The sequence below is a fragment of the Equus przewalskii genome, chromosome 27 (assembly GCF_037783145.1).
Source record: "Equus przewalskii isolate Varuska chromosome 27, EquPr2, whole genome shotgun sequence".
NCBI lineage: Eukaryota > Metazoa > Chordata > Mammalia > Perissodactyla > Equidae > Equus > Equus przewalskii.
Window position 1 is genome coordinate 37,818,509 of NC_091857.1, and position 27,839 is coordinate 37,846,347.

The 27,839-nt window shown below is 51.3% G+C and overlaps 1 protein-coding gene across 3 annotated transcripts; it reads right to left on the reverse strand.

Annotated features, from left to right (window-relative positions):
• Positions 1–4,639: 4,639 nt before the first annotated feature.
• On the reverse strand, positions 4,640–27,707 carry TMPRSS3 (transmembrane serine protease 3). 3 transcript variants are annotated; one of them, XM_070597294.1, is made up of 13 exons: positions 27,490–27,707; positions 25,983–26,127; positions 21,326–21,436; positions 20,344–20,460; positions 19,816–19,939; positions 16,747–16,872; positions 15,154–15,197; positions 14,226–14,391; positions 13,255–13,424; positions 11,455–11,550; positions 8,959–9,101; positions 8,126–8,278; positions 4,640–5,315 (listed from the first exon to the last, which is right to left on the reverse strand). In XM_070597294.1, exons 1-13 carry the CDS (start codon positions 27,505–27,507, stop codon positions 5,298–5,300), a joined length of 1,431 nt encoding a protein of 476 aa, XP_070453395.1. In that variant the 5' UTR covers positions 27,508–27,707; the 3' UTR covers positions 4,640–5,297. The 3 variants fall into 3 exon arrangements, with proteins under 3 accessions (XP_070453395.1, XP_070453396.1, XP_008533516.1); XM_070597295.1 differs by having other exon boundaries at positions 25,983–26,294; positions 27,490–27,664; XM_008535294.2 differs by lacking the exon at positions 27,490–27,707 and adding an exon at positions 26,590–26,618.
• Positions 27,708–27,839: the final 132 nt, after the last annotated feature.

The window sequence follows — 27,839 nt, forward strand, 5'->3', positions numbered from 1 at the left end:
ACCTAGGATACACGGTACTAATCTTGTGGAACCCCCATCATATATGCGGTCTGTCCTTGACAGAAACATCATTGACTGAAGTGTCGTTATGTGGCACATGATGGTATTGGCAGAGGGATAGACGTGCAGATTGACAGAACAGAACGGAGGACGCAGAAATAGACCCACACAAATATGTCCAACTGATTTCTGGCAAAAGTGTAAAAGCAATTCAGTGGTGGAAAGATAACCTTTTCAACAAATGGTGCTGGAGCAATTGGACATCCATAGGGAAAAAATTAAACCTCAAACAAACCCTCACACCTTATACAAAAACTAACTCTAAATCATAGAATTAATTGTAAAAGAAAAAGCTACAAATTTTTTAGGAAAAAAGAAAAACTCAGGCAAAAATCTTTGGGACCTAGAATTAGGCAAGGGGGTTCTTCAACTTGATACCGTGGAAAGGACACATGAAAGGGAAAACTCATATATTGGACCTCACCAAAATTAGAACCTTTGGCTCTGTGAATGCTCGTGTGAGGAGGATGAAAAGCTACAGACTGGGAGAAAATATTTACAACTACAAATCCAACTTGTATGTAGAATACAGAAAGAACTCTTAAAACTCCACGGTAGAAAACAATCCAATTAGAAAATGGGCAAAACAGATGAAGCGACATTCCACCAAGAGGAGGCACGGATGGCAAATGAGCACGTGAGAAGACGGCCAACATCATCGGCCATTAGGGAAATGCAAATTAAAACCATAATGAGATAGCACCGTACACCTATCAGGATGGCTAAAATAACGAACAGTGACAACACCAGATGCTGACGAGGACTCGGCAGACTGGAGCTCTCACCCATTTCTGGTGGGAATGGAAAAGGGTGGAGCCACTCTGGAAAAGAATGCAGTAGTTTCCTAGAAATCTAAAGATGCAATTGTTGTACAACTCAGCAATTTCACGCCTGGACGTTTATCTGAGAGAAACAAAAACTACGGTTCCTTTATATAACATTTTTGCAGTGACCCTATTTTAACAGTGGAGAGCAGACTAGTAGTTGCCAGGGAGTGGAGACAGGGGAGGGGAGTGGATTCAAGAGGGAGTTAGGGCTGGTTTTAGAAAGGGCAATAGGAGGGATACTTATGGGGAGGGAACTGTTCAGTATCTTCACTGTGGTGGTGGATACACAAAGCAATGCAGGTTCTACAATGTGTACAGGGCTAAACACACACACACATCCCCCACATACACAAGTACACCTACAGACACACAGACACACATAGACATACACACAGACACACATATACACACACAGACACACAGACGCACATACCAGACACACACCACACACAATAACACACACAGACACAAACACCACATGTATACACAGACACACACAGACACACTAGACACATACACACAAACATAGATACGCTCATACACACACCACATAAACACACAGACACACACGCTCAGACACATACACACAGACCCACAAAGACACACATACATACATAGACACACAGACACACGTAATCACACGGACGCACACAGGATGGTCACAGGGTAAGTGAATATTTAACTTACTAAGAAACTGCCAAACTGATCTAAAACGGTTGTTCACCTTTGCATACCCACCAAGAGTGTATGAGAGTTCCAATTCTTCCGCGTTCTTGCCAACGGCACGGCCAGTCTTTGGAATTCACCCTTTTAAGGAGAAAGCAGTAGTTTTAATTGCATTTCCCTAAGGAACCAGGATGTTGAGCAGTTTTTTCATGTGTTTATTTGCCATCTGTAGATCTTCCTGGTGAAACGTCTGTTCATATCTTTTGCCTATCTTCTTTTTTATAAACTGTAGCTCATTTTTCTTTTCATTAACAAATTAACAGCTCATTTTTGTTCCTCAAAAAACAAAAAAATACTAAAAGACACACATACAAACATACATACACACGAGTACAAGCAGAACTGGAGACATTTCAATGACATCAGCAGACCTTATCACAGTTGATATCCTGCTTGGGACACTATCTATAGTTTTGCAAAATGTCGTCATTACGGAAAACCGGACAGAGGTCACAAGAGACCTCTCTCTGTGTTATTCCTTATGACTGCATGTGACTCTACCATTATCTCAATAAGAATTTTAATTAAAAAAGTATTAGTCCAATAAGAACGTTTCCAGAATGGTAGTTCCTGTGACCACATAAACCCAACATAACCTTAAAGAACATTCTCATGGTTATTTTTCTCCACCACCGCTCTGTGACTGGCCACGGCTCCTCGTGGGAGCCTGGGGATGCGCCCCAGAAGTGGTTAAACGGAATCCTCAGCCCAGCCGCCCCTCCCCAAGGGCCTGCGTGTACCAGCAAGATAACAGCCCCCGATTCTCCACTTACAAAGGGCCCACGAGGAGCTCCTGCCTGAGCATGGGGAAGCCCCGGGGCCGCAGAAGTGTTCTCACGATTCACGGCTGAAGGCCTGATGCTGAAGAGGCCTGGGGTGAAGTGGGCTGCAGACTCTAGAACCACCCCCAGGCCCTGGGCCTGCCCGGCAGTCTGCCTGCAGTCTCGCCTGCTTCCTGTGGCTGTTCTGATTCCCAGTGGGCACGTCCGGGTACACCTGTCCGTTTGAGTACAGCATAGTTCTCACACACACCTCCTATCCCCAGTGTGGCTATATCGTGAATTCGAGAAGTAGGAGCCTTTGGACCTCGAGACCAGTACAACTGCACCCGTTCCTGGGGCTTCTTCAACCACCAGCGGCTCCTGGGCTGGTCGCTGTGACAGGGTGACAGGTCTGTACACCCAGACCTTCCGTGCATCCTCCTGCACCACTCCTGGAGGTTTCTCCGTGTGAGAAGCGGAGGAAAGGGACGCCAGCAGGAGTCCTCGGATCCGGGCCGGACACCCTCCTCTTACAAGATGCAGGCAAGTGTTCACACTTTCCGGGGGCCAACTGTAGTATTTAAGTTGTTGACCAATTTGTAACACTCCTTTTTCCAAACTTTCTATAATATTGTTAGCTCTTCTATAACTCTTTTTAACATGTTTAAATACAGCCATACCAGACACTAAAGTACTAGAGAGACAGAGAGAGAGGAGCCGTTCCCCACGGTACAGTCCTGGACATCTGGGTGCAGGCGGGGGCTCCCCTCACTCACTAACTAGGGACGTGGATGCCCTACAGTTGCTTCTTCAGGTCCAAGTCGCCAGAGGAGGCAGCCCACCTCATCTACGGCACGTTCTTCTGGCTGCTCCTCTGGCTGCAGGTCAGGAGTGTTCCAGCCACGGCTTTCTCTCCTGGCTCCCGCTCTGGCCTGGCTGTCAGGCGTGAGGTAGGCGCTCAGCTGTATCCATGGAAACAAGAGACAAGACGGAAACAGCTCCACCCAAGAGCTTGCAGCTGGAGCCAGCAAACACCTCCCTGGGACGAAAGGTTTCTAGAGGAAGGAGAAGTTGATGACGACTTTGAATGACTCTTCTGCTTCAAATGGGTTCGAACTGATGGCACAAAGTCCGTTTGGACTCAAACGCAAAGAGTGCAGCTTTGCGATTGGCTGATTGCTTTAATGCCTGCAGTCTCATGTGCCCGTCGAAAATCCTCGATGCCCCGCTGGCCCGTTGCATGGCCTTGGGAGAGCCTCCTTGCTTTCACACCTCAGTTTCCTCATCTACAAAATGGGACTGTGACAACCCCTGTGTCGTAGGGTGGTTCTGATAATTGAACAAGGAAACACGTGAAATGTGCACAGAACGGGGCCAGGCACATGGTACAGGCCTGTTAATTGCCCGCCAATAGTGTTCCCCAAGATCTTTTGAAAGGTTATTTCCCAACAAAATATTTCCCAACAAAATGCAGTAGTCATTAAAGAAGAACGAAACCACAACAGGCTAGAAATACACGTCTGCTGACCCCACAGTCGAGTTTTCTCACTTCAGGTGATCACGTGATATCCTTTATCTTTTCACAACTTGGCTCTTCAATGAGGTACCACTACTTTCAAAGAGAGCTGGGCAAAAATACTTGAAATAAAAACACTCTTGCCCACCTTCCGGCCTAGAGATGTGTGTAGGACACTGATATGTGAGGTGCACCCAATACCATCGCTAAATGGTCTTTAGCTCTCCCTCCCTCTCTTCCTCCACCCCTGGCTCAGAGGCATTCAGGAGGCTCCCGGGAGCTGCTCCCTTCCTGGGGCACCTGGACCCATCTCTGATCTGTTTGAAACTCACCCATCTTTCCTGCTGTTGCCTCAAGGCAAAGCAATGGGCTCATATTCTGATGAACGCACTCGTGATAAAGCGCCGCTGGACACTGCTTACTTACCAAGCAGCCTTCCTTTGTCACGTGTGTGCTTTGTGGCCTGCAGAAAGTGTGTGGGTAATGAGTGGGTCTCTAATCCTGCAGGTGTGGGGAAGATCAATGGGCCCACATGGAGAGGGAGGGAAGCCTTTGGTCTTGATGACACGTGACCATCTATTCTACTGGCCTTCAGTACCCACTGAGTGGGGTTTAGGTGGTCCTGTCCGACCCCAGGGCTTTCTTCTCTCACTCTGCTCTGAGTCTTGTGATGTAATTCAAGATAATTCCGATCTTCTGAGAAGGCTGTTCTAACAGAAAAATGCAAAACCCACAACACACAGACGAGATCAAAGTAATCATGCCTATCGAATCAAGCTCAGGATTTCAATTTACACGAGAAGTCAGGCTCCTTCAGACGAGCTCTGACGGACGAACGCGTTAAGAGAGCTTATGGCCTTTGGAAGCGAGGGTCAATAATATATGAAACACCACATGCTACAAAGACATAATAGAAATAAACCTTAAAGCGAATCATTTGTATATTGGGTTCCCACATGTGAAAGGAGATCTTAGAATAGAAAATTTGGGTTCAGTTCTGGTGCCCAGGTAAGGAAACGCGCAGATGGCTCCATCAGCCATGACCGCGTCCCTGCCGTTTGTTCCAGGCAGCGGCTGTCGACTGTTTTGCCCACGATGCGCCATCTGGTTGGGGATGTTGAACCTCGTAGGGAGCAGCAGGTGAACAAGTGGGATAAGGTAGCACTTTGGAGGGGTTTCCTGCTTCTGTTCTTCGTGAAGGTCAGAAAGGAGCTTCAAGGTCATTCTAGTCCGTGCCCCTGTGACTTGTTAGAGGTGTTAGAAGAAAGTTGTTCCAGATGAAGAGGAATGGAGAGATGCTCCTTCTTTTGGCTCTGCTGTTGGAAGTTTCCACACAGGAATCTATGGAAGGACAGGAAGGTCTCCACTGTGGCAGGAGCTCTAAGTTGTGGCTTGTCCCGTTTCTCTTCAAGTTTTCAGATCCCTCTAGAAATGAAGACATTGGTGTTATCTTTTTCAGCACTTCAAGCCATCTCTCCAACATTAAACTTGAGTGGGCACCTGCATTGCACCCTGAGTGAAGCACCAGCTGTTCACGATTGATGGGGACAAGGGTGACCTCTGCTGGAGGAGACTGCCAGCTCTACGCAGATCTCAGATAAACGTGAGATAGCTTTCCTACCCATACGCACCTCCCAACCAGCCATGCCTCTGCGTGTTTTATCACTGACCTGAGGTTTTTTTCCATAGTCTCCACAGGAACTTTCCAGCTGTTAGTGTCAGTGTTCCTAAGCACCAGTTTAAGTCAGAACGATTTTGTTGTAAGCCCCAGGGTGACAGAGAAGACCACGGGCTGAGAATGACGATGATACAGCAGGCAGCCCCATCAGCTAAATGGGCAGTTCCCCTCGAGTTGTGTGAGCTCTTGGAAGGCCCTCTCATTGATGCTCAAAAAACAACTAAAAATGCAGACCCAGCAGAAAGCTTCTCATGAGAAGGGAAGCATCTTCTGGGTCATCCCCCGAGACATTTGAAGAGAGATTTGCAAAAGGGTGGGTCTCACACAGGCCTTCAGTGGGCCAGAGGCAGCTGATGACTGAGATGCTCTCCCAGGTGTCAAGGGAGCCAACCATCCCTCACAGACAACACTGCTCCTCCAGGATCAGAGGACGGACTGAAGCCCTTTCTGAAACCGTCCCGGCGAGCCACATGGCCCACACCAGTGTTTCTCAAGGTGTGCCCTGAAGACCCTATGTACCAAAATCGCCAGAGCCTCACCCCACCCCATCAGCCCTCTGGGGAAGGGTCCCAGGGATCTTCAAGGTTAACACGCAGCCAGGGAGAGTGTTGTGCACCCCAGGGTGGAGACCTGCCAATTCTTTGTGCAGTGTGTGCTGGAGCTGGAGTCACGGATCTGCCTTTGTTCGCTTGGGGTGGCGCCTCACCTGTAATATGGGGACAGTCCTAGCATCTGCCACCCAGGATGATACTGAAGGGAAATGGTGCTACATCACGTAGCACCATCATCAGAAGGCTCCGGGAGTGACTTCGGAACCTGGCCCTTGCCCGGCGCCCAGTACCTCTTGGCAGCTTGAATTCTGGGAGTTGCCTTCCTCCACTGCTTCACTTTCAAGATTACCAGCTCCGTCACATAGACCCTCTGCCCCTATGTGCAGCCGCTTGGAAGGCGCACCTCCCTGGCTCCAGGGGCGAATACGGAGGGCCTGGTCCCCTATCCCGCCCTCCAAACCCCCATGGCCTTGCCCACATGGCCATCGGCACCCCAGGCTCTCTCTCACAGGCCGTCCTTGGCCACTGCTTGGGGAGGAGGCTGCCCCTCGAAAGTCTGTTCTTTGAGGGGTTGATGATTTGGGTTGAGTTTTGTGCTGCAGGAGAACATTACACGCCCCTCAGTCTGAGCACGGGGCCAACCTGCCAGCTAACAACAAAATGAGCCGCACGGACGCTTCCCGACAGCCTGTCCTCCAGCTGTGGCTGCCTCGCAGTGAGCCGGACACTGAGGGAGGAACGATGCGCCCCTGCAGAGGACACACAGCTACACACCAGCGGAGCTCTGTCCCAGCCCTGGGCATCAGCCTTGACCAACGGGAACCACTAGGTAGCTTCTCACATAAAGCAAAAATACAACGAGGAAGAAGCGGAAATGAGCACCAAGGCACATTAGGAGTCTGACGTCCTTCTTAGCCAATTGTTTCACATTAAAAGGAGCATTTCTACTGGTCTTTGATGCGCAGGGACAGAAAGCAGAGTCCTGGCTGCTGGAGGCTGGGGACAGGGACCGGGGGGAGTGCCTGCCTAGCTGTGTGAGGTTTTATTTCAGGGCCACGAAAATGCTTTGGAACTAGACGGCGGTGGTGGCTGCCCAATGTCGTGAGTGTGCTAAATGCCACTGGATCGTTCTCTTTAAGCTACCTAATTTAAGGTTATATAAATTTCACCTCAATTAAAAAAAAAAAAAGTCCTTTGAAACTGGTCCAAAGCGTGATGCAGGGCTCAGAGTCGGAGATCAAGTCAGCAAATATTTGCCAAGTGCCCACAAGGTGGAAGGAGCCATGCTATCGAGGCTCCTGCAGGGCCGGGCTCCCCTCCCTGCAGCCTTTCCCCTGCTCCCCCGAGGGGGTGTGGCTGTCACCAGCTGCCCTTTGGACCATTGCACTGTTGCGCTGGGCCTGGAGTCAGCTGTGGCTCTCCCTTTCCTTGGGTATCCCATTCTTCCTCCCCGCCGTCTCCAGGGCTCCCCCTGCCGTCCTGATCCTGCCAAGCCAGCCTCATCGACCCGTCTCCCTCCTCCAGGTCCCTCCCTCCAGGAAGGCCCCCCCACAAAGAACAGAGCTGCCCAGGCCCCCTCCTGATCAGAGACCCTCCATCCCATCCCTGGCTCCCAGCAAGGTCCACACCCCTCAGTGGGCCTGTGGGATCCTCCAGATTGGCACCCTCCCCCACCTCTTTCCCCCTCGTCCACCCTCTCCTCCACACGCACCGGCCCACTCGACTGGCCTCCCTCCCCAAGGCCTCCCCCTCAGCCGCCTTTCCTCTTTTCCCCACTTGGCAAGTTGTCCCAGCCACAGTCTCCCCCCTGGGTGCCCACCCCACCAGGGCCGCACCCACACAGAACCCTGCCCCTGGGATTAGCCGTGACACCCAGGAGCCACAAAGTCACTGTTTGCCGAATCAACAACTAAGTGGTCACTCCCCGGCTCTGCACAGCAGGACTGAGGCCCCACGTCACGGACGCTGGCGGTGGAATGACAAGGACCAGCGTGAGCTGCACCCACCTCCATCTGCTCGTGAATCCAGTCCAGGAAGGAGGTGATGCGAGTGTAGACCCCGGGCTTGTTCACGTCAGCACAGCCGATGCCAAAGCTCGTCGCTCCCACCAACTTCCACACCCTCCTCTCTTGACACACCAGGGGTCCCCCGCTGTCCCCCTAGATGGCCAGGAAAGAGACAAAAGAGTGACAGAACAGGCACGGCCCCAGGGTGTCCCTTGTCATAGTGACAGGATTCTCCTTTCTGCCTTATCCCAAAATATGGCTGAGGGATGGCTCTGCTTTCACACCAGCCCTTCTAGAACTGACTCAAATTCCTGATAGGAGGGTCCTTTATCCCTCAAGGATGGCCTCCCCTAGCTGTCTCCCTGCCAGACTCTAGATACAATGAACTCAAGTTGGTCAAGGCAGCTACGGGCAACCGAGGGAGCGCTCTCTGAGGGAGGGTCTGCCTGGCCAGGGGGCTTCGGCTGGACCCAGGCAGTACTGGGGTCTCGCCTACTGTGGCTTTGGAGGCCCAAGTTCACCAGTTCCCGCCTGCCTTCCCCTGCTTTCGTCCCCCTGCAAACTGCGAACCAGCTGGGGAGGGAAGCATCTTTGCGAGCCCCCCACGGGCCGCCCAGCCCCCAGGCAGAGTGGGAGCCTTGGGTAACACAGGCCCGGCCGGCCGGGAAAGGAAGTGATATCTTGAGCAAACTTCTTCCCCACGCCCTGTAAATTTGCTTTTCAGTCCGTCATTGGGAAATGCTGGCTGTGGCCTGTCCCATGGGCTGGGTCATGGTGCCAGAGCCTCGCCTTGCCCTCTGCTGTGGCCCCCAGAGGTCACCGAGGGCCCCTACCTGGCAGCTGTCCACACCGCCTCGCAGGTAGCCGGCACAGAGCATGGAGGGGGAGATGATGCCCCCGTACACGTCCCTGTGGTTGCAGACCTTGTTGGAGATTAAAGGCACAGCTGCGTGGTTGAGGACTGGGGAGGCATCGCCTGTGGCAGAGATGGGGGTACATGCAGTGAGGTGGGCCCCGATCGGAATTCAGAGGGTACACATCCACAGAGGGGTGGGGGGCATGCCCCCAACATCACTATGGAGCAAAGGCCACGCCTGCAGGTGGACCGTGCATGGTCTGTTGCGAGCACCGGCAAGCCCTCGGGCTCTGCTTCTAATGATGGGCCCTGCACCCCTCTGCCTCAGGTCGGGGCCTCTCCCCTCCATAAGGGGACCAGCACGGGAGGAGGTGGGGCAACAGTGGCCAACACGGGCCTCCCAGGGCCCGTCCTGGGCCAAGCACTTAACCCATACCCGCCCAATCAGTTCTCAGAACAACTTAAGTTACAGAAGGGAAACCGAGGCTCGCAGAGCTCACGCACACAGCTTCTTGGTGGAACCCCAGGACGGTCGGCAGAAAAATATCCTGCCAAAGACGTCCACGTCCCAGTCCCCGTAAGTGTTCTATGAGTGTGAGTTACACCTGTTTTCTGCATGGGCTCCCAGAGTCCGCCCACACAGCTCCCGTCCTGGCAGTGGGGACCACCTGGCCGTGAGGTCGGCCTGAGAGTGGTACCTGTCTCTGCTCATCCCACAAGGGTCCCATGAAGACAATGAATAATCACCTTCAGGCACTTCAGGTTTGTGAATAATAACGTGAATATGGACGTGGGTGGAGGAGCTCCTGCGTGGAATCCCAGACCTTCCACCACCCGCCCGTGGGAACCTGAGCAAGATGCTCAGCGCCCCTCAGCCTCAGCCTCCTCGCCCTCAACATGAGCAGGAAAATAACACCCCCTCAGGGTTGCTATGAGCAGGAGAAGGCATCTCGTTGAGCCACTCGGTCTAGCACATGGCACGTGGGGAATGTGCATGGAGAGCCAGTGCCTCTTCTTCGGAGTCCAACATAATAGGAATCACTCCGGTGAGCTGCGTGGTTCCAACTGAGAACTCACCGTGAGAGGAAGGGGAGGGCGGGGTGGTGTCCCTGCTCCCCACCACAAAGCAGAGGTTGTGGGGGCACTGGTTCTAACAGAGCTGGAAGCCCCCTGACCAGCCATGTGGGCACAGAGCAGGATTTGGGCAAGTGGGTGAGCTTGGAATTATATATGGCTGTAAGGACCCTGAGCCACTGCGGGCACCACGGCAGGTGCTGGCGGGAGTGCTGCAAGGGGCTCATAGACCCTCTGGACCTGGGTGAGCCCCGTGTACCTCGGACATTCAGGAGGGAGTGAGCTCAGCTGATAAGTCTCAAGAGGAACATACTATACTTCCCGAACTGGGTTGAATTGTGCCCCCCACCCCCACCCCCGCTCCCAATATATCCACCTGCAACTTTAGAATGTGACCTTACTTGGAATAGGGTCTTTGCAGATGTAATTAAGGTAAGAATCTCAAGATGAGATTATTCTGGATTTAGGGTGGGCCTTAAATCCAAAGAGTGGTGTCCTTGTAAGAGAAAGGAGAGGGAAGACTTGAGACAGAGATACAGAGAGAAGACCATGTGAAGACGGTGGCAGAGGTGCGGGTGATGTGTCTACAAGCCAAGGACAGCTGGAGCCACGAGAAGCTGGGAGAAGCCTGGAACGGATTCTCCCTCGGAGCTCCGGAAGGAACCAGCCCTGCCCCCATCTTGACTTCAGATTTCTGGTCTCCTGAACCATAAGAAAATAAATCTCCATTGTTTTAAGCCGAAGCCGTGCTATTTATGGTGATTTGTTTTGACAGCCCCAGGAAACTAAAGCAATTGATGGAAAACCCAAGAATTGTGACCACATTTGTGCCCCATATTGATCAAAGGATGGCCCAGGTTTCATTCCCATACGTTATTCTTATTAACATTTCTGCTTCTATCATGATTACAGCAATAAGGTCTTGTTTGCTTTCTCTACTTGACCTTTGTAGGGTGAAATCACACGTCTTCCGAAGTCTCGCAAGACAAATTTCCTCACCGATAACAAATCTCTGTCTTCTGAATAAACCTTGGGAGGAGTGCTCCACCCGGGCTCCGTATGTACTCAGTTAACACGGTGGGAGGAGGCGGAGGGAGAGCCACCTGGTATGTTGGCAAAGGTAAGTGTCCACAGTTCTCCTTTGTGCTTCATTTCTCTCCTGAGAAAGTATGCAATTTCATGTTGTCCCAAGATAAACGGGACCGTGACTCATGACCCACAACTGCTCAGCTGACTGTGTTTCCAGCAGTTGACTCACACTCCCTGACCGGGATCTGTGGGCATCCCAAGGGAACAGGACACTGGGACACTGGACAGGAGCATGTCATTGTGGGCGTGTACCCCAGCCATCTCAGTTCTGGGCTCCCTGGACACAGACTCTTGATTTCAGACCACTGACCTCCATCCTCTGTGGCCCCCCATCCTGACGTCCAGCACATTTTTCCATCGGGAAAGCTCTCTTCGGAGTTGGGCAGACAAACTGGTTGGATCATCTCTGTTCAAAGGAGAAACAACCACTCTCAGCTCGATGGGAGCAGTAGTCCCAGGAAACGTCGATCTCATCAGGGCTTACCTCCCCGAGGGACGCAAAGGATCTCCCAGAGAAAGGTCAAGCCATTGGTTGTTTGCAAGCTCAGAGCAGGGAGCGCCTTCCCAACCAGAGCCCTAAGACCTCAAAACTACCCTGGACTGTGGCAACGTGAGTCTACACCAGGGGCCAGCAAACTCTTTCTATAAAAGGCCGAATAGTAAATGTCATAGGCCAGTGGTCTCTGTCACAACCCCTCAACTCTGCCCCAGTTGTGTGAAAGCAGCCCCCAGGCAATAGGAAAGAAATGGGCTTGGCAGTGTTCCAGTAAAATTTCATTTGCAAAAACAGGCAAAGGTCAGATTTGGCCTGTGGGCCACACTTTGCCTGCTCTTGGTCTGGACCACGGGGAGGGTGCCCTTCAGAACATCACTCCATGAGTATTCCCATGCCTCCTGACACATCTAGAGGCGACAAGCTTGCCTGTCCATGCAGGTTGTGTCACCAAGTATCATTAATGACAATTAACAGAAGAACACCACCGTTACAATTTCTCTCTGCTTCTCTACCAATATTTGTTTCAGAGTGTTACGTGTAGCATGTTATGTGTGCCGTGTGATAAACACGCCGAGGATTCTGCCAGGTCACACCTGCAGCTGGTCTCGCACCAGGATTCTGCTCCTGTAAGGGGCCTCGTTTCCTACACTCTGCCCACACTCCAAGCCGCCGTATTCCTTGGGAAGGAGAATGGGGCCTTCATTCATTTAGGAGGAGCCTCACAATTCCTTCTTGTATCTGCAGAATATTTGGAAGTTCTATCCTGTGTGGCTTTTCTGGTGTTTTTGTGACCTTCAGAGGCCAGGACTTGACTTTTCCCATGGAGAAACGGAGCCTGCAGAACTCAGCAGCGGGTGGGAAGAGAATGTTCCCTAGCTCTTCAGGAAGCTGGAGATGCCCAGTATCTTCCAGCTTGTAAAGAAATGGCTGCTAGGAGGATCCCGTCACAGCCAGCTGGCCAGCCTGGGAAGCGCTGTCTTTCTTAGACAACGTTGAGACTCTCATTCTCCACCTAGGGACCCTGAGCAGGCAGGTGGCACTGGCTGGGGTGACCTCACCACAACAAGCTCCAGGCAGGACAAAGCTCTTTGTCCCCACAGGCCAGAGACCCCCTTCAACCACCGAGAGGCGCCAGGTGGCCAGGCCTGGGGAAGCCCCTTTCATCTCCAGGTGACACCGGCAGAGATAAAGTGGCACCAGTGGGGACCCCAGTGGCACCAGACAAACCCCGTTGACCAAAGTAGAACCTCGAAGTCTCTGAAATCAAATTACCATCTGAACGAAAGCCCACAAAGTAGGTCAAGACCTGCCCAGTGAACCTGAACAGGGTGACCTCCTGCTGAAATGGAAGACATTTTAGGACCCGGCATCTCCCAATGTAATAGCTCGAATTTCCAGAGCATGATTGACAGTTACTCATCATACCAAGAACCAGGAAAATCACAACTTTAATGAGAAGAGAACGTCGACTGAGGCCAACACCGATATGAATCAGATATTGGCATTATCTGACACGGATGGTAAAGCAGGCATCATAAAAATGTGTCACCAAGCAATTACGAATTCTCTTGAAATAAATGAAAGCTACAGAACAACCGAGAATCCCAGACGTACCGTTGAAGGCAAGTGGCCCGGCCAGCTTCATGAGGGCGATGTCATTGCCTAACCTCTTTGGCTTGTACTTGCTGTGGTAGATGATTTTTTCCACCAGATGGGAGGGGGCTGGACTGTCCAGCAGGGAAACCAGGCCCACCTGGATGGTCCAGGACTTGGGGAGATACAGGCTGCAATGAGAAGACCAAGACGTGAGGCGGGGAAAACCCAAGCACCTTAATCCACAGACCTCAGGTGTCCCTGAGCCAGGGCCAGGGAGACGACGGGAGACGTCCCACTGCCCCGCTTGCTTGTTCTTGGATCTGACCTCGACTCCCACGCCCTGCAGAAGTGCGGGCCCACCCCATGCATTTCCTAGACAGCTCTTGCTCTCTGCACCTCTGAGGCCACCTTCGCATCCTTTGAGAATGGAGCTCAACTTGGCTGACTGGGAGGGGTCCATCAAGGCCCCTCCTCCATCAGACAGCAACCAAAATAGTGGGAGGTAAAAATAACAGGGAGAATTAACCTCTGTGTTTGGAAGCATCTTCTGTGGTTTTCTCCTATGCTAACCTCCTGTCTAGACTGCCTTGGGGAGACTCGATGACCTGCCCCTGACCCTGCGCCATCTCTCGCCCTCTCTGCCACAACGCCGTCCATCGTAATTAGCTCCAGGGAGGTCTAAGGCCTTTGTGCTGGCGTGTTTCCTCCTGCACGAGAGCTTCCTTCCTCCTCTTCCTATCTTTCCTATAAGACTTGTAGGTCTGAAATCCTTAAAATGAGCTCAGGGTCCCCAATCACACCCAGCCGACAGTGATGGATACATGGTGAGGAGGACGGGGGGGGGGGGGGTCCCTCCATGTGGATGTTACTTTGTGATGATCTGGTCTATTTTTGCCTGCTTTCTGGACCTGCTGCTGATTGCCCAAATCAGACTGGACAGGGGTCTTCAGCAGAGGAGAAGCCACATTCAGGAGGTCAGGAGCACTCACTCATAAACACAGTGGGCAGCGGTGACAATCCACACGGGGGTGATGACAGAGCCCCCGCACAAGTGGTAGCCCTGGAACTGAAGGCTGGCCTGCCAGGGCCACTGTGCGAGCGAGGACATGTTTCCACCCACGATGCGTGAGCTGTAGCCCGTTCTCAGACCGCAGGCTGCAGAGGGAAAACAAGGGTTGGGGGTCGGTCCCACAGACCTTTCTGAGGAAAGTGGTGTCGCAGCCACAGACCTCTCCTCCCCCTCACACCCTGCCGCCCTCTCAGAGCTCACAGCCCAGGAGAGAGCACTGAAGAGGGAGCACGGGGAGAGGGGTGGGGGCAGGTCCCCCAAGATGTGGGAAGAGTGGGGTGTCGTGGGGGTGCAGTGGGAAGAGCCAGTCAGAGCAAAGAACCCAGTGCAGGCAGCACCGTCCTCATGATGCTCCTGTCCCCAGGATGAGGACAACACACCAGGAGCATGGGGACCTTCCACAGCCCCCTCCACACTAAGTCAGGGACTGGCGGTCATGTTCCGGACTTCTTCAGACACAACCCTGCAACAAGAACCTCCCCCCGCCAGCAACAAGGAGCGCCTGGCCGGGGAGGAGGGGGCCTGGGGCACTGAGCCCTCTGTGTACACTTTTCCAGTGGAGAGGAGGAGAAAGTGACTGGTGAGGCAGGCTACTGGAGCCACCACAAAGTGACAGGACATCATGGACCATGGTCCTGTCTGATGCCGAGGAGTCGCTCCTGGGTGCCTCCCCCCACCCTACAGGTGAGACCTGGCTGACACTGCTCCCCTCCCCCATCAGGTGGGGTCCACAGAGTCCCCACCTGGCACCTATGAGGAAGGGAGTCCCAGCAGTCCAAGGGGGGAGGGGGAGGCAGGAGTCTGTGAGTGAGTGCTGGCTTCCACTTATCTCCGCGTTTCTAACTTACCTGTGCACTTCAGGGTAACCACGTGACCCGAGGCACACCCCTCCCTGGATTGGGAAAAAACAGGGCTTAATGACAACTACTCGAGGCTTGAGAAATGAACACTTTGGTTTTTTTTGTTTTTTTTTTTTTTAAAGATTTTATTTTTTCCTTTTTCTCCCCAAAGCCCCCTGGTACATAGTTGTGTATTCTTCGTTGTGGGTTCCTCTAGTTGTGGCATGTGGGACGCTGCCTCAGCGTGGTCTGACGAGCAGTGCCATGTCCGCGCCCAGGATTCAAACCGACGAAACACTGGGCCGCCTGCAGCGGAGCGCGCGAACTTAACCACTCGGCCACGGGGCCAGCCCATGAACACTTTGTTTTTGCTTCATGTCAGAGTAAAAGAAAAATAAACTCTATTCTCCTGCTCTTGAATACAGATTACAGTTTTAGTCTATGCAAAGAAAACCGTGAGAGTGAGGTCTCACAGTTCATTAGAAAACCCTCGACCTCAGAGAAGTATCGTGCATGTGACAGGCTGTGGAGTGTTTCGAAGCTTTGTGCAGCTAACGTAAGAGAGGCACAGTGAGCTATGTTATACGAACACACACTGGTGTCATTTGCATGTCAGTTTCACCCTGATGTTCTGCACTGGCCCCTGGGGGACACGGAGGGCCCACCAAACAGCATGGCAGCTCTCCTGGCACGAAAGTCCTTGCAGCCTGGGACACACACACCTCAGAGAGGACTCCTCCCCAGGGCACAGATGTGATTGCCCTGGAACGGACAGCACTCTCCCTGCAGGGGTGGGAGCCGGGGCACGTGCTTTTCTTACAATTCACCCCCAGAACCTTTGTAACTCTTCCTGCCTTTAGAGCCCCAGTCCTGTCATGCAATCAGGCAAGAAAAAGCTACTGTCACCAGACTGAGGTTTTAGGACCCAAGAGATGAGTTGTCCCTACAGACTGCACGTGGGTCCAGCGGGGAGGAATGTCAATGACACGACGGACAGGCTGACAAGCTGTTGTTTCCCAGAGCAGCAAACAGCCTCCTCTTGGGGTTGGGTCCAAGGTGTCAGACGGGCACATGGAACTCGGGCTCAGAATCTCCGACCCTGTCTCCACTCGCCCGACAGGTGACTACTCTGAGCTTCAGGCACCTGACCGTCATTTAAGGACACCTCATTCTACCCGCCTCATGAGCCATTGAGTGAAGCATGCAATATAAATGGTGAGAATGACAGTGCTTTGTACACAAGAACAATACGTTTCTTAACTTCTTTTTCCCTTCCTCCCTCCCTTCCTTCCTTTCCCCAAACACATCTGGAGCGCCCACTATGTGAGAGGCGCAGTCCAGCATTTACGACACGCACATCACTTTTCTCCTTTACCCTCCTTGCTCCCTTTCTCTCTTGGGCCAGATTTTCCCGGCTTGGGGTTAAGTCCTCGCACCCCAGCCTGGTGCATGCACCCCGTCTAACCAAGGCGGCCACGCCGCACCTTGCACTTGGAGGCAACACTCCCAGGCCTCCTGAGTCCTTGTGGGGCTGCGCCAAATCTGCAAACCCAGAGGGCGACCTGACCCGAGCATGGACAGCAGCACCACACAGCCGCTTACCTCACGTACACCGAGTGGTGCAAAGCCGTCACTTTGTCATCCGGCAAGAGGTGATTGATGGAAGCAAAGTCCTCTCGGAACTGCTCCTCAAGTGAGTCCACTCGGAGGGCGTCTGAACTCACGTAGCTGCCAGTGCGTTAGAAACACAAACCCCGACATGGGAAATTGAATCCCTGCTTCAAATCAACCTGTGCTCAAGTCACAGTATTACAGGGATCACACTGGGGGGATGTCATTTTGTCCCCTCCCCACCCCCGCCCAAACCATGAATGGCTTCCTTTTGCCAATTTAACAAGGGATTCCAGACCTGACCTCTTGGCCCCCATCCTGAACCCCCGCCCACCCTCCATGGCCTTCGGCACACGGGAGGGAAGACCACTTTCTGATATAGTTGGTGGGGCTCCTTGACACTTTAGCTGGACTGAGCTTTGCTTGGCCTGAAACAAGCCCCCGAGGGGACCAAACACAGAACTTGGGGGGGTGTCTTCAGTTGGGCACCAAAGTGATGATGCTGACCTCCCCAAGGACAACAGGTCAGGGAGGATGAAGGACTTTCCCAGTCTGCCTAGAGCTGGCGGGGGTTCCCATCGGAGACAATGACCTTCGCAGCCCTCCGGGGTGTTGCTCAACCCACTCACAGGGCAGGCGCCCAGGGAAAGGGCCGATTGTTGCCGGGATGGAGATCCTAAGGCAGGTGGGCTGGGCTACAAGGGGGGGGGGGCGTGAAATGCAATGGGACCCCAAATGCTGCAACTGGGGCCCCACAAATTGTCAAAGTCTCCAAGAGGTAGTAACAACCACACCCACAAACTCGCAGGGCGTCCCTCTGTGCCAGGCTCACGTCCACATGCTCCAGAGCCGTTTCAACCTCTCAACGACCCCTCAGAGCCGCTCTCTTACGATCCCCATTTTTGAGCCACACTTTATGTAACCAGTCTGTGTACGCACTGGCTCGTGAACCCAGGCAATCTGACTTAATGGTCTACCCTTTTTTTAATCACAGAGATCTGACGTAGGATACAGAGAAGAGAAGATCAAAGAAGGGCTTTAAAGAGAGAAGCAGAACAAATACGCAAAAAAGAATACAGAAATAAATTTTAGAATTGAAGCAAAGACAGGGAAGAAAAGAACAAGTTCAGAGTAAAGAAAATGGGCAACGTGGAGGAGACAGCCTAGAAACACTGCGTTCGCCAGAGTTCCGCTTGGAGGGAGCACGTGAGGGAGGAAGGACGGCCTCACCAAGTGGCCGGGGTGGACAGAGGTCTGCGGGCTGCCCAGGAAGAGCGGGTGCAGAGGGAAGGGGTCAGCTGGGTCCTTCCACAGAGGAGACGGGAGGCCTTGGGATTCCGGGAAGGTGGTGCTCCAGGAGGAAGAAAGAGGGGGGTTGGGAAGAGGAAGGGACGCCCCCTAGTGGGCCCAAGGCAGGGACTCCATACAGAAGAGGCAGGCCGAGTGGGGATGTTTTCAGCTGTTTGACTAGTTGGGGAAGTGGGCGGGAGTGTGTGTGCGTGTGTGGTATGTGTCTGTGTGATGTGATGTTTGTAGTGTGTGTGTGCATGATGTGGTGTGTGTGTCTGTGTGATGTGTGTGTAGATAGTGTGTGGTATCTGTTTGTGGTATGTGTATAAGTGGTGTGTGTATGATATGTGCTTGTGTGTGATGTGGGGTGTGTGTGGTGTATATGGTACATTTGTGGTGTGTGTGTAATGTGGTGCGTGTGTGTATAAGTGGTGTGTGTATGATATGTGTTTGTGTATGATGTGTGTGTGTCTATGCATTATATGTGTGTGTGGTGTGTGCATGATGTGGTGTGTGTGTCTGTATAATATGTGTGTGTAGGTAGTGTGTGGGGTCTGTTTGTGGTGTGTGTAATGTGGGGGGGTGTGTGTGTGGTGTACGTGGTATGTTTGTGGTGTGTGTAATGTGGGGGGTGTGTGTGTATGATATGTGTCTGTGTGTCTATGCAGTATGTATGTGTGTGTGGTGTATATGGTATGTTTGTGGTGTGTGTAATGTGGGGTGTGTGTGTGTAAGTGGTGTGTGTATGATATGTGCATTTGTGTGATGTGGGGTTTGTGTCTGTGGTATGCGTGTGTGTGTGTGTGGTGTATAGGGTATGTTCATGCTGTGTGTAATGTGGTGCGTGTGTGTGTGAGTGGCGTGGTGCAGCGTGTGGAAATCTAGCTGATTTCTGGATCCGGGCTGTCACAAGCGGGGAAGGAGGCAGGTCCCGGGGCTGCGGCTGGAGGCCGCTCTGGGCTTCCCTGGCTGTGGAGAGAGGGGCTGAGAACGTGCCGCCCCAAACTGCAAATGGAGACCCCGTGGGTTCCAAGCGCGGCCTGCACACCCGTTTCCTCGGGCACAGACAGCTCCTTCCCGACAGGGGCGCGGGGACTCAGAGAGCCTGCCTGCTCTCAACTCTGAGAATCGAGAGCAAAGGGGCACAGGGGTGACGTTCTGGGCCCACGGAAGACGGCAGCGGTGGGCAGTCGCAGGAAGGGCCCGGGGAGCGGAGGGGCCCACATCAGGGCGAACTGTGTCGCCTGAAGCAAAAAGTCTCATAGACGGCACCAAATACTGAAAGCAAAGACTCCACCACCACAGTCCTTTCTCCTACATGTTGCTCCACAGCTGTTTTGAATGATTGGGTTTTCACTGAATTGCTGACTTTCCAGACTCGGTTTGAACGTCAGTGTGACCACCAGCAGCACGCAGGGACTGCCGGGAAGCTGCTTGGAGCCGCAGCCTGAGGAACCAGGGGCTGAGTTTTCAGCTCAGAAGCTCTTTCTTGCATGTTTGCATCGAGGGTCCTGTCCTGGCCCTGAGACACCCTGAAACGTGCCATTTCCCAAGTGACCTTGAGCATGTCACTTAGCACCCGGGCCTTGGTTTGCACACCCCTAGAGTGCGGATGACGTCAGCATCACAGGGTCACCATGAGGATGCCACGTGATGACTGATGAGTTGAAGCATCTGTAAGGGCCCCACTCCACGGTGGGTGTCTCTCTTCATTATCACATTATCACTATTAATGCTTTACCCACCAGCTGGAAAGTTTCTTTAAATTACCTTGGAAAGCCCAGCTGGGCACAGGCGACATTAGCATGGTGAGCTTTCCAGTCGTCAGAGCACACGGTCCTCCAGGCAGCAGCTGTGAACACCTGGAGCACGGCGTTCTGACCGCTCACGCGGACTGGCCGACGCCCAGGAAGAACAGGCCGTTAGTGGCCAGCGGGGCCAGAGACCTCGGGCAGAGAGTTCTCTGCAGTCTGCTCGCAGCCCCCCTCTGCTGAACCTGACCTGCTCCTCACCCACGGTGCCCCCACCCGCGACGGGCCGCAGCTGTTCTCACTGTCCGGACGCCCTGAGCTCTCTTAGGGGTCTCTTCTTATTGCTTGTGTAGTCTCCTGGATCGACTTTAAGCTCCATGTAGTGGCCTTCCCTTAACACCCAGCCCAGTACCTCCTGGGGTGAGTGGACCCCAGATGAAGACTCCACTTGACAAAGGCACTGACTTGGACCTATTTCACAGATGGGAAAGTCAGGGCTGGGTTGCACTGACTCCCTCCTGCCTCCTGTGAAAAGGGATGTCCTTACCACATCGGTACTCATCCTCCGCATCTTTGCAGTCTGAGACCCCGTCACAGCGAGCTGTCAGTTCAATACACTTAAAAGACGACCGGCACCTGTACTTCCCAGAGCAGTCGAAGTGGACTGCGGGCAGGAGAAGACGGGAGTGTTAAGGAAGGGCTTCTTCAGTGGACAACATGAACAGCCGTCCACCTGCCACGTGGCCCTGAGCTTGCCCGTTAATAATGAAACTTGCATTGAAATTGCTCCTCTGTCAGTAGCCTGTTTCCCTCAGCTGACTTTCTCTTCCAGATTCCAGGGGGTGGGGCTGCTGCACCCCTCTTTGTCTCACTAAGTGGCCTTGAGCCACAACTGAAGGTGAATTCAGACTCTGGAGGGCTCAAGGTCAAGAGAGAAAATGCATGGCTGTGGACTGACTGGTTGAGCCAGCTGAGCGAGGAGCTCTGAGTGAGGACTCGCCCCCCCCCCCCATCTACCTCCTGTTTTCTCTGACTCTGGGAACTGTGGACCCCACAGCCAAGCAGGTGGAGCTTTACACTGATCTGTGATCCACTTATTTGAAAGAGAAGATGAGAAATTGCTCCCTATTAGATGCCATTCAAATGACTCACTTTTTCAAAAGCCACATGCACCTTACTTTAAAAATAGCAGGCGTGCCGTGCATGAATGGCCTCCTTGTCTTCTCCAGCCGGCTCCACACCCCCCTCCTGCCCTCGGGATTCTATTTCATCAGCTGCCTTTGGACACTTCCAACGGCAGCTTCCTTGGTGACAAAGCCCCAAGCACAGCCAACGGCCCCTGCTGGGCTCCACGCTGGCTTTACCTTCATGCAGGCAAATAAAACTCAAAGTCGGCAAACCCAAGGATGCTCGCCTCCAGTAATTAAGGCTGGGTGGATGCACCACGCTGGTGTGAGGGAGGGAGCTCATGAAAGTTTAAATGCCTAAAGAGGCATTTGAGAGCCTACTAAATAATGAATTGTACTCACTGCCCAGACCGATGGCCAGTGCTAATATCAAGGCAATTATCCCAATGACGATGATTGGAAAGAACTTCAATGGCAGCAGCGACAGGATCTGTGCAGCAACCGCGTCTGCGTCTGCAAACCAAGGAGGGGACGGAAGAGCAAAAAGCCACTTGGGGCGAATTTGAATAAAATATAACTTAAAACCTAGCTGTGCATTCCCCCTGCCCTCAAGGCAGAGAATGTTCCAGCCCAAAGAGAGGGGCCTTAATTAGAGAAAGGGCCACTCACCACAGGGAACATTCTCTGGAAGTTCAGCCCCACGGTCTCCAGCTCTGACCCAGGTCTGTCCATCCTGGGCTGGAGAGTGGTGATATGGGTTGAATTGTGTCCCCCCGAAAAGACATGTTGAAGTTCAAACCCCTAGTCCTTCTGAATATCATCTTATTTGGAAATAGAGTCTTTACAGAGGTAATCGAGTTAAAATGAGGTCTTTAGGGTGGGCCCTAATCCAACATGACTGGTGTCCTTATGAAAAGGGGAAATTCGGACACAGAGACAGACCCCCACAAAGGGAAGGCAACATGAAGAGACGCAGGCAGACACTATGTGAAGATAAAGGCAGAGATTGGGTGATTCATCTACAAGCCAAGGCTTATCAGCAAGCCACCAGAAGCCAGGAAGAAGCAAGGGTCCCCGCAGCTTTCAGAGGGAGCAGGGCCCCGTCCACACCTTGACTTCAGACTTCCAGCATCCAGAGTGGTGAGACAGTAGATTTCTGTTGTTTGAAGGCACCTAGTTTGCGGTGCTTTGTTTCAGTGGCCCTAGGGAACCAATACGAAGGGGAATAGAACCCCTACTGCCAAGGACGTTCCCCTACAGAGGAGGGTGACTGCAAAACCCAAACAGGGGGCCTGCAGGAGAGGGCGAGTGGGGCCTCTGCGAAGCTCACCAGATGGTGTATGTAGCAGACCATGCTCCACGAGTGCTATGCCCAGAGATGCTCACGGCCTTTGCTCCAGACCATCTCTTCCCGGACACTGAGAGAGCAAATAGCCTCAGAAGATAGAAACAGTGTCTTTCTCCAGAGCAAGGGGCAGGTTAACTTACTGTCTGGCTTAATAAATATAATGTCCTCCTTTGGGGCAAAGTTCGTACAGGTCTGCTTATAGCCCATTATAAAAGATTTGGGTTCCCTTAGCTCTGAGCTCCTTAGCTATGATGCAAGCCCACTGTGCGTGCAACATACACCTGGCTGCTCCACATCGCCTCCGTGGGACCTGGGGGCGAGGTAACCAACTCAAACAGGATGTGCATGCCACTTGTGCTGTGACTAATAAAGTCCTTTTTCTCTGACCCGGGAGTCTCACGTTTTCTGTCAGCATCCATGGACCTGTAGCAGGGTGCCTTGTTAGCTTGCAAGTAAGGTAAAACCCAAGACCCTCCCCAGTTCTTTCCTAAAGAACCAGGCCCATCGAGTGGAAAAGACGATGCAAAGAGAATTAAGATACCCACAAGTACAAGACTCTCAGGGCAACCAGGAGAATTTCCATTGGCGCCCTTTCCTCTCAGGGACAACAGGCCATTTCATGCAAATTCTCTCATCAGTCCTGAAAATACATCTATGCCAAAGTTGTCTCCACTTCAAGTGAGGAAGTTAGGAACACAGGAAGGGGAGGAAGCCCCCACACGTCACACGATTACGCGGGACAGAGACTGCCCCTGCCTCTCCTCTCCTGGTCTTGGAGACACTGATCCCAGGGCCCCCCCCCCAGGTAAAAGCCAAAAGAACCTCTCCCTGCCTGTCTCTGGAACTTCCCCTTCTGGCAAGAGCATGATTATGAAATGGTCAATATCGTTCGAAGCCACCTAACAAAGAAGAGAATTTGAAGACAAAAATGGAAACAGAGGTGACACTGACACGGGAGGGAAAGGAGGAAAGAGGAACAGAAGGAAAATGGTAGAGAGAAAAGGGAAAGAGCACAGGGAAATAAGGAGCTGCATTGCACACCCGGTGACCGCGAGGATGCCAAGCCAGAAAGGAGGCGAGACAAAGGGCAAGTCCTTGCTCTGGCTGGAGGAGCAAGTGTTCCCTGGCGGCTATGTTCTAGCACCTAGACCAGCACTGACACATGGAGGTCCTCAACAAATGTTAGTCGGTTGAATGGATGAATGAAGGACAGCATGATAATGAATGCCGTTTCATCTCAGGCTTGGGGACTAATCTTTTCAGGGCCACCAACTCATGGTCTTGAGTTAACAGAGCAGACTCCTCTTCTCCACGCTCCTCCCCGCCCCCGGAAGCCTGCGCCAAACTAATACCTCTCCCCACAGAGACGCAGCTCTCCGTTCACACTCCAAAATCAGCAGGAGCCCCAAGAATGACCTCTTGTCATTCCAGTTGTTCTGTATCTAAGAGTTAGATTGAGCAAATGGGGCCAATTTGTAGATTCAAAGATTCTTGTCCAATTAGAAACTTTGTATCAGTTCACATTTGCCCCTTGACAGCTCCTCGGCCACCTGGCCCTGTGGGCGCTGCCGGGATCCCCCCTCCTTGTTCTGGAATAAAAAGCAAAATGCATAGCATCTCTCCAAAGAAGGAAGGCAAATGATAAACAAACACAGGAAACCTTCAGGCTCTCTGGAAATGAAAAAAATGCTAATTAGACCTAACTACATATCAACTTAACAATGATGCTATTATTATTATTACTATACCCACTGCAGTCCAAAGTGAAAGGAAAGGGGCCCCCACTTTCAGTCAAGAGGAGTATACATTGTATAAACTCTTTGAGAGTCAAATTGGAAATACGTACCAAAAAGCTTAAAAATGGATGGAATTATTCACCTACTAACTCCACTTCTAAGAATTTACTCTAAGATGCCATCACAGATGTACACAAATTTCTACCTACAAGGACACTTAGAGGAGTGGCGTTTATAATACTGATGCATGTTGTAATACCGCATACATGCAGCCTGATGACCGGCAGAATGAACTGATAAAATACCAAATGACACAGAAATACTGAAATTATAGAGAAAGGGAGTTGGCAAACTCTTTCTGTCAAGGACCAGATAATAAATTTTTTAAACTTTATGGGCCATGTGGTTTCCATCACAAGTGCTCAACCCTACTATGGGATGAAAGCAGCCTCAGACAATATGTAAATAGACGGATATGTTTGTGTTCCAATAAAACTTTATTTATAAAAACAAGCAGTGGGCCAGATTTGGCCCTTGGGCCATAGTTGGCCAACCCTTGAAGAATATTTAGTTATTTAAGGCCACAGAAAGATGAACGTGATATTGTTTAGTTTAAAAAAATAAAAAAGGCTTCAAAATAGTACAAATAGTATATGTCACTCCCAAAGGGAAATAATAATGTAAATGTTGATTAAAAAAATGCAAGAAATTCAATAATAAAGTGCTAACAAGGTTATCTCTGAGTGATGGTAAAATTGTGGATAACTTTAAAAAAATCTTTTTGATTAACTGTATCTTCTAAATTTTTATAATGAACAATACGTTGCTCTGTTTAAACAGAAAACTTTTTAAAAGCTTTTGTTCCTTCTGACTACTAGAAATTAATCATGAAGAAATAATCAAAAATTAGCAGAGAATGTGCGTAGTGTTGTTCATGTTCATACTATTTATATAATAATAATGTTAGAAACAACTATACGTCAAATGACGACGAAATGGCTGTGTAAATTACACATCTACCTGATGAGATGGAGTGACGCTATAAAAACAAGGCATTGATAAAAAACCAAACAGCACGTGGAAAAATGCCTGTCTGTATGTGCCCTGTGCAAGAGCGCATACCTGTGGGCAAGGATGGGAAGAGAGTAAACTCAGATATAAAAACCAGGTAAGTTTTGCCGATCAGGTGATTGCAGAACACTTTTTAAATTTACATTTATGCTAATTTGGGGGGCCATATTTTTAAATTGTGTATCTTTTCCCACACTTGAAACCTCTCCTCCCACTTCCTATTCTTTGCACATCAGTCGTCGAGGTGGTTTAAAAGGAATCATTAGGGTAGCCCAGATCCCGTGCTTTCTGGAACCTCAGCCGGAGCCCCCAGATGTCCCCCTACCCAGCCCTGGGGGTCTGACTTCCTGGGAGACCAATGAGCCACAGCTCACCTGACAGACCCTGATAGCCTCTTGCCAGAAAGATTCCAGCTGGTAGGTATTATGGAGTCCACTGCTTCTCCAGGCGTTCGTAACCTACTTACAAAACCCACCTGCCTCCCTTCACGGCTGGGAGCAACGCTGACACCCGCTGTTGGATTTCAGTCTAGGCATCCAGTGTCTTCAGTGATGTCCAGCTTATTTTAACTTTTCTGGAAGGACTGATGAGCACCAGTTCTCAGGACCTCCTGGAGGGCTCCGAGATTTCCTGGCCAGAATCGGACTCCTAATTCCCAAAGCAGTTGGGGTCTCCGTTTTGAAAACCTCCATCCAGAGAATGCAAACCCCTGTCTCTAGGGAGCTGGCAAGAGTTGCCCCCTCTAACGTGCTCCTTCTCTCCCCGATTCTGTAAACCTAAGGAAGCGTGTGTGTCCAGCGGTATGTGTGAGGACTCCAGAGGAGATATTTCCTCAGAGGGACTCTCAGCCACGTTTGTTGTCTAGATCGGGGAGTGGGGAGAAATCACATGTGGTTCCACTTACCTGGCACAACAGGACTGATTTTCAAATCATCGAGGCCGAAAAGCGATCTGAAGGAGAAGGGGTCTTCCGCTGCCGGCGGGTCGTTCTCCCCCATGGTGACTATTTCAGGACCTCTGAGATTCGGCTCCACCTCCACCTCCACCTCCTGCGCCAGGGAGAACAGAAAGCCTTTGCTTCTCTACTTAAAGTTTCAGCATCAAACGCATCTTTCTCATGTTAAATCTTCTAAATTCGACAATCCACATAAAGCGCATTCGGTACTGAGTAATCAAATCTATTTGTCCGGTGAGAATGCACTTTTTTTCTGAGCCACTGCAGATAACAGAGGAATTTCTAGAGTTAGTGAAAAAATGTGCACTTAATTCTGCTAAAATAATGACTTTCCCATGGTTTGATCAACTTAAAATCAATTGAGTAACACATCTTTAGAGAGATGCCTTTTGACCATGGAGAAGTTACTGCATCCTTAATTTTCAGAAGATAGATTATTTTCAAAGCACTTTCCTTCTCTTTTTTGTCATTGCTCTTTGCCCGTCTCACATAAACGAGACCCTTTGCCTGCGCATGTGGTACCCCTACTGTGTACATAAGAAGTTTTGATACTCACATATTGTCTATGCCCCAAAAATGCAGATGGCGCCAGGGCGGGGACTCTCGCCCACAGTATTTGTAGCTTCCCGTAAACACAGCCCTTTCCTGGCTCACACAGGCATGACCTAATTACGGATGACAGTATCGGCGCCCTCTGGGTGCCCAGTCCCCCCCTACATCGCAAAGGGAGAAGTGGCTGGAGGCCGCTGGGCTGCACCAAAGCTACACTGGGGCTCTGTTTCCTCCAAGAGAATTCCACCCATTGCAACGCCCAAGAGGCCGGGAGCCTTTGGAAGTCACTCCCTGTGACTCTAAGAAGGGCCGAGGGAGCGAGCAATGGCCGAATGTTCCCAGCTAAATTCCACTTCACCCTCCCAGGTATCAGGCGTGAGTTCTCTAGGAACCTGCTTCTGCAAAGAGCTAAAATCTAGAGGTTCCAACAGGCACAGAAATGTAGATACTTAGGTCACTCATTTTTATTTTCTTTCTGTTGTTTACTTGTTGTAACGTTTGAAATTCAAAAGAGAACTATTAAGTCATTTAAAACTTTGTCCTCACGCTGTTTCACGTGGTCACAGGAAAATCTAAGCAAGAATTATGCACTAAAAACGCTTATTTCATTTCCATTGCAAGAGCAGCTTTGAAGAATATCTTAGAAAATTAATAAATTCGCATTCAGCATTTTTGACTTCGATTCTTGCTGACGCTTGTTGCTTACTATCAGCATGTGGCAAACTACGCAGCTTAACTTTATAACAAGAATAAGAACACACTGTAACACGCTTTCCGAAACAGGGAACCTCGATAAAGAAGCCCCTTCCCCAACAGGCCGTGGTTGGTGGCTTCCACAACACAGAGAAATGTTGAGAAGTCGACTTTTAGAAGCGTCTTCTCTCCCTCGGCCCACTTTACTCACCATTTCTGGAACCGCCATCCTTAAAAGCAGAAATAATTTCCTTTTTCATTATAAAAGCCAGCGTGATGGGGAGCAGGCTGCCAACAGGTTAGTCCGATTGGGAAATATTTCCACCAAGTCACTCAGCCTTGTCGACTCACTCATCGCAGCAAATGGCATTATCGCGGCCGTCCGCGTAACCCGATCGGGCAGCGGCTATCAAGTAGACTTGGTGGTATGACTACAGAGACCAGGAGGGAAAAAATGTGGCTTGCCTTTAATTAGTAAGTGAGGTGAGCAAACCTTTGCAGAAACTTCTCATAAGAGAGTCTTTGGAACACAGGCGTTCCTTTGATTTAAAAGAACAGAGA